Source organism: Lepeophtheirus salmonis, chromosome 5 (genome assembly GCF_016086655.4).
Source record: "Lepeophtheirus salmonis chromosome 5, UVic_Lsal_1.4, whole genome shotgun sequence".
NCBI lineage: Eukaryota > Metazoa > Arthropoda > Copepoda > Siphonostomatoida > Caligidae > Lepeophtheirus > Lepeophtheirus salmonis.
The window spans coordinates 16,830,432-16,836,295 of NC_052135.2; the positions used below are offsets into that span (position 1 = coordinate 16,830,432).

The 5,864-nt window shown below is 31.4% G+C and overlaps 1 protein-coding gene across 2 annotated transcripts; it reads left to right on the forward strand.

The window, feature by feature from the left end:
- Positions 1-1,050: 1,050 nt before the first annotated feature.
- Positions 1,051-3,420, forward strand: LOC121118280 (SET domain-containing protein SmydA-8). 2 transcript variants are annotated; one of them, XM_040712847.2, is made up of 4 exons: positions 1,051-1,607; positions 1,680-2,442; positions 2,494-2,938; positions 3,011-3,420. In XM_040712847.2, the coding sequence occupies exons 1-4, from the start codon at positions 1,492-1,494 to the stop codon at positions 3,241-3,243; spliced, it is 1,557 nt and encodes a 518-aa protein (XP_040568781.1). In that variant the 5' UTR covers positions 1,051-1,491; the 3' UTR covers positions 3,244-3,420. The 2 variants fall into 2 exon arrangements, with proteins under 2 accessions (XP_040568781.1, XP_040568782.1); XM_040712848.2 differs by having other exon boundaries at positions 1,099-1,607; positions 2,991-3,420.
- The last annotated feature ends 2,444 nt before the right edge of the window (positions 3,421-5,864 follow it).

A 5,864-nucleotide genomic window follows, 5' to 3' on the forward strand; every position in this document is an offset into this window, starting at 1 on the left:
AGCATACTCAAGTCACAAGATCGAGAGATTTTTTTTTCTTTGTATTTACTCTGATTTTTAAATAATGAGTTCTAAAACATTAAAATAACAAATTCATTCAGTTATTTGTCAAAGTGTGTAATTACAAAATGTAATGATTTGACAATAATATATGACAAATATAAGTGTATTTCAAAGGAGAGACATCCCTGAAATTGAAAGTCACTTGGTCTGCGATTGATAATTTTAATTTTTTTATGGAAGGAGGTATGTTTTTTTTTGTGTGTACTAAGTTCCTTTGTGTTAGTTAATTCGCTGAACTAATTATTTTTTTGGAAAAAACATAACTATCCAAGCATACAGTGTCTAAAATTAAGACTAAGACTCCATATACGTTGAATATTATAATAAGAGAAATGGACACCAATACTTGTATATTTGTAAATGAAAGTTTGTCTACATTTCCGTCTGTATGTCAATACCACATTTTTGATTGTGTGCTTAAAATCTAAGAGCTGAGTGACTACGTTATCTAAGATTAAGAATGTGGCAACGACTGAGTCTAGCTAAAGCTCAGTAAAGTATATTAAAAAGAATGGGAGTATGTACTAGAGCAATGTCTGCTTGTGTTTTTGTCTGTTAGTCGACGCTTTATAACTCTGAGCAATGTGGGACACTTCCGCTAATAATTAATAAATATAGCATAAGATACTTTGTTTATTAGCATTTTTGAAAGACCATAGGAGAAAGGTGTGTTCTTTTCTATTAGTTCAATGAAGTATGTAGTCATAGACTTTATAACATGCTTTGCTTTCAAAAAGAGTTCATACATATATTGAGAGCTGTAGTTTTATTTAAAACTCGTCAAAACAGCGAAATGCTATTAAATAAGCTATATGTATCTAGCTAGAGATATAGCTAGCTCCATTCCCAAATCAAAGTGATAGTGAAAAGTCGTCACGTTGTAGGAGTGCCGCACAATAATTGAGAGAAAGAAATACTTTTTTTCTTGCTGTTGTGCCAAGAAAAGTTGTACTGCTAAGAAAGTTGTTAATTCTATCACTTTTCTCAAGGGTTAGGCTACTACAAACTCTTTGTTTCTCTACGAATAAAGCACTTAAGTGTGAGTGTTTTTTAAGTCATTAAAAGGTGTTAATTTCTTATATTGCTACTTTGTAAAACATTGAAATAAGAGAAATAGAAGCAAAAAAAAAGAACGAAAATACTTTAATGTTGTTTATTTAAGAAGGAATTTTGTACAATTACTTTTGTGGGTTTCCATTAATTTATGATCATTTTCAAATGAGTTTCCGAAAGGAGGAATATTAATAATTATCTACAAAATGCATACAGAAGACAACTACTTTTCCATTTTCTACCCCTTATCATTGTTGCTTCAAAATGTAAAGTTATTTTCTTTATTTTTTATGAGTCGTTGAAAAACATTTTCGTATAAGCTTTTTTCAGTGTGAAGTTATCTAGAAAAGATTTGAAAGAAATAGGAATATAATAATGTTTCATGTATCTTGTGACCCCCATGATCCACTTGAGGATTTTCTTGCCCGTGACATTCTCGACCCTGGTTCTGAAAGATCCTATAGGATTAAATTCGACTCCAAGGAAGGCCGGTAATCAAATAAAAATATACATTTAATTTAAAAAAACAACAACACTTCTTTGCACTTGGAATCATACGCCAGATATCTTGTGGCCTCAAAAGACATAGAGCCTGGGGAGGATATACTCACTGAAGAAGCCCTCTTTTGGAGTCCACGCTATTCCACTCGACCTCTTTGTCTCGTTTGCTACGGGTATCTCTATAACAAAGAGTCCTGCTATATTTGTGAATGTGGATGGCCTCTTTGCTCTGAGGAGTGTCTTGAAAGTGCTAAAACCTCTGATCATGTTCTTGAATGTTCCCTTTACACATCCCATTCTCAACTTCGTCCAGACGTCCATGCGTTTAATTTTTTGGGTGTTGAGCCTGCTTATGACGTCGTTGGTCCTGTTCGTTTGCTCTCTAAGAAAGGGAGTTCAAAGTGGTATATGACTTGGAAGTTAATGTCCCACTTGGAAGATTGGAAGAAAATTCCTGGGTGGATAGAGGCTCATCACTCGGTCATGAAGGAATTAAAAGCTCTATTTACAGAGACAACTGATGAAGAAATCCTAACTATATTTGGTATATTTTATACAAATGACTTTGGTGTCCGAGTGAATGCTGGTGTAGATGGAAATGGCAATCCAGTATTATGTCCAAAGATTCGACAACTATATACTCTGACTAGTTTACTCTCGCATGATTGTGAGCCAAACACATTTCGTGTCATAAATTCTAAAGTTGATAAAAAATTTCGATTAGAAGTTAAGGCAAAGCGTAGGATATCCAAAGGAGAAAAAATTACTGGAACATATGTGGATGTATTTGCACCGACGATTGTCAGGAAAAAGGTTCTAAAAGAGGTAAATTATCAATATCTACCACTAATATACCTAAATATGTGTTTCTTTTAGAGCAAACTCTTTGACTGTACTTGCAAAAGATGTTCAGAGGCCCAGGATGGAGTAGGAGGTTCGGACTTAGTATGTCCCAAATGTCAAAATTACGTTGTTTGTCAAACAGATTTGACATATATCTGTTCAGGTTGTAAAGAACCATATCCAGAGGGCCCTAAAAAGCTTTTGAAACATTATGAAGATCTGGAAGAGATTTTAGAAGACCCCGAATCCTGCACAGTTCAAGCTTATGAGAGCTTTATTTCAACAAGAAAAAAAGAACTTCATCCTCATAATTTAATATTCATTCGTCTAATGTATAGTTTATCCGGATTCTATGGACGGTTAAGTGGATACGAAATGCCTGTAATGACAGAAAAAATGTTACGGAGAAAATGGGAGATTGGAGAGGTTGTTATGAAGGCCCTTGAGACCTTTGATCTTGGGATCAGTTCATATAAAGGTATTTTGATACAATCAGCATTTTAAATTATATAAATCTATGCCTAATTAAGTATTATATAATACTTAACAGGAATGATTGACTACGAACTACACATGCCCATGATCATGTTGACAAAAATGGAATTGGATGCTGGATATGTGGAATATGACAAGGCTAAAGACATTTTTCAAAAAGCATTGACTCATTTAAAAGCATCCTTATCACATTTACAGTATGAAAACCCCATGTCTTTTGAAGGGCAAATCTATGCTGGGGCCTCCCTCTCTTTGGTACCACTAGACTCATTTATTAGTCAAATATAAAGGACTTGAATATATAATAACCTATTATAGTGTAGATATGTACAGTGTACACACATACACTGTAATTAACCTTGATTTAACACGAAGATGTGTGAAGAACCTGTTGTCTATGCTCAACAATTTGTAATTTAATTTTTTTTGTTTTTTCATAAATAATAAAAAAAAGATTTTTAAACATGTGATCGTGTTATACATGATTATTTTAAATACCATCTATTTATAGCTAATGCACATTTATACATACATATATGGCCCTTCAACACAAAATCAAGCCAAAATGATTTTTCACAAACTCGAGTGTGAATTACATTTGTATTCTTCGGCAAATTATCTTCAACTTATATTAACATATGCTGAAAAATTCTACTTTAATTAGCCAAAATTGATCGTAACAATAGAAAAGTATTATAATAAAAAAATTGATTACCTTCACTCATACCACAAATATAAAAACAATGCTTATAACTAACAATAAATATGTCTATGAAATATTGGCAGGTATTCATATATATTAATAATTTTTTTGCAGGAATTGTTTTTATGCTTCTGTATTACATTAAATCATGATGTTTTCTGATCAATTAATGGTACAATAAGATATTTTTAGCCGTTTTTGAATAAATACATTCATACTGTTCACATTTGCATGTTAAATAGTTTGGAATTTTATTACAAGTTCGTACTTTTGGCTATTAAAATATTTAGAATGACGAACATACATGATATAAAGCATGCAAGAAAAGTAAGAAGTAAAAATAAGTATTTACACGCAAGTCTTTGTTATATCTTTGTTAAGTAAGTTCGAGTAATGTATGTATTGTGCTGGGTTTTGGTCTGAAATTCTACCACCGGTGTGAAAGTGTATCTATTTTTAGTGACCGAACTAATTCGGTCCTGAGTGGTCTTCAACAAAAAAATCCCTCTAGATTGTTTCCGTAGAACAACATCATTCCGGTTAAGTCTCATTTAAAATTCTGATGATATCGATGTCTTCGACAGATGATTTTTTGATAACGTCATATAGTTTTAAAATTGTGAAAATGGCACACTAACGTCATATGAATTTGAATGAAGTACATAATCATATTTTTACAACTCATAATTCATCAAAGAGGAGAAAATGGGTCAATAGATGAAGACTAAAAAAATGATTCAATATTTGTAAATGATTAAATTTACGTCCTTGTCTAAAATCGTGGTCTGGAACGAAATATACGTCCAAATCAGTCTAGAAATAATCACTTCAAACCGAGCAGGGAAAAGTTTGTTCTTGGACCGAGTCCCAGCACAATTATGAATGTAGGTATATTGTAATAACTAACTCAATTATGTATATTTCATGCTTTGAAAAGTAAATTTGAGTAACGTGACTTTAAATATGTCATTTTGTTATTTTGACTTATTAAAATTGTAATCAGCATGGCAAAAGAAGAAGCTAAATAATATCAAATTTATTATATGTACATATAAAAAGATTAAACCAATGAATCGAAATTTGTTTTTAATGTATATTCTTCATAAGAAATGCTGTATCTAATTAAAAACTATAAGAATGTCTATAAATATCCATTTATAGACAAGTAATTTGAGACTTAAAAGAAATCCCCAACATCGATATATCACTGTCTACTTTGTCTCTTAATTACAAAAAATCTGTTTAGCTTTGTATTTTATAGATATTTAGAGTACACAAATCCCTAGCTGCCTAAATAAATAAATCATTACACTTTACATGACGTTGGCATTTGTTAAATGATTTTTGATATACTAGAGTTAATGATGTTGAAAGTTTTTGTCCTTTTTTCCTTTGTCAATTGTAAAATATTTAACATAAGTTAAAGATAAACCAAGAGTTCTTCTTTTCCCTCCCGCAAACAAATACAAAAAATAATGCAAAGTAAGGTTTGAGTGATTACTTTATCTATTTTTTGATTTTTCAATTCTGATACAATAAAATGTTCATATATCCCACACTTTATATATAGGTACAAATATCACATTCATTCAAAACAAAACTGTTCTGGTCTGCTTCTTTTGAAGGTTAGATGCAAAAATATACAAATAAAATACTATATGTACATACCCCTATGATTTTCTATATTGAATCTAAAATAGTTATATAAGTGGGTGCAGATTTTGTTATTTATGGGGTTGCGTGATAATGACGTACTTTGAGGTTTGTGTTTATTTAAAAATATTCTTTTTATCGACAACATGGTCAAAATGCAAACTACAAAGAAAATTTATGATTTAATATAAATATCCTCCCGCTGGAAATTTCGCATGAATATCGTTAAGGATTTTATTCATCAGAAGAACATCAGTTACCTGATGATATGCCCCTATAAAACTCTTGGAAATGTTCCTAAAATTCCAGGCTAAGAAAGACGGAGGATTACACGTACAAAGACTGTCATGATGGCCATCAACGATCGGGCTGTAAGATATCCATTACAATACATACTTTATGATAAGATAAATGGTTAAAGAAAGATCATTAATAGGAAAATTGAAGCGAATCTTAGAGCTAAGTCAATGGCTAGAAGGAAAAACAAAACAATTTATGAATGACAATAAAAGGGGAAAGGGCTCAAAACTTCTCTTCAAAGTCATGAACCAGT

Bases quoted from the DNA above. Each gene is read 5' to 3' on its own strand.
- LOC121118280 (XM_040712847.2), top strand. From the start codon at position 1,492: ATGTTTCATGTATCTTGTGACCCCCATGATCCACTTGAGGATTTTCTT. The intron at 1,608-1,679 runs GTAATCAAATAA...ATCATACGCCAG, and splicing joins TTCGACTCCAAGGAAGGCCG to ATATCTTGTGGCCTCAAAAG. The intron at 2,443-2,493 runs GTAAATTATCAA...TGTTTCTTTTAG, and splicing joins GGAAAAAGGTTCTAAAAGAG to AGCAAACTCTTTGACTGTAC.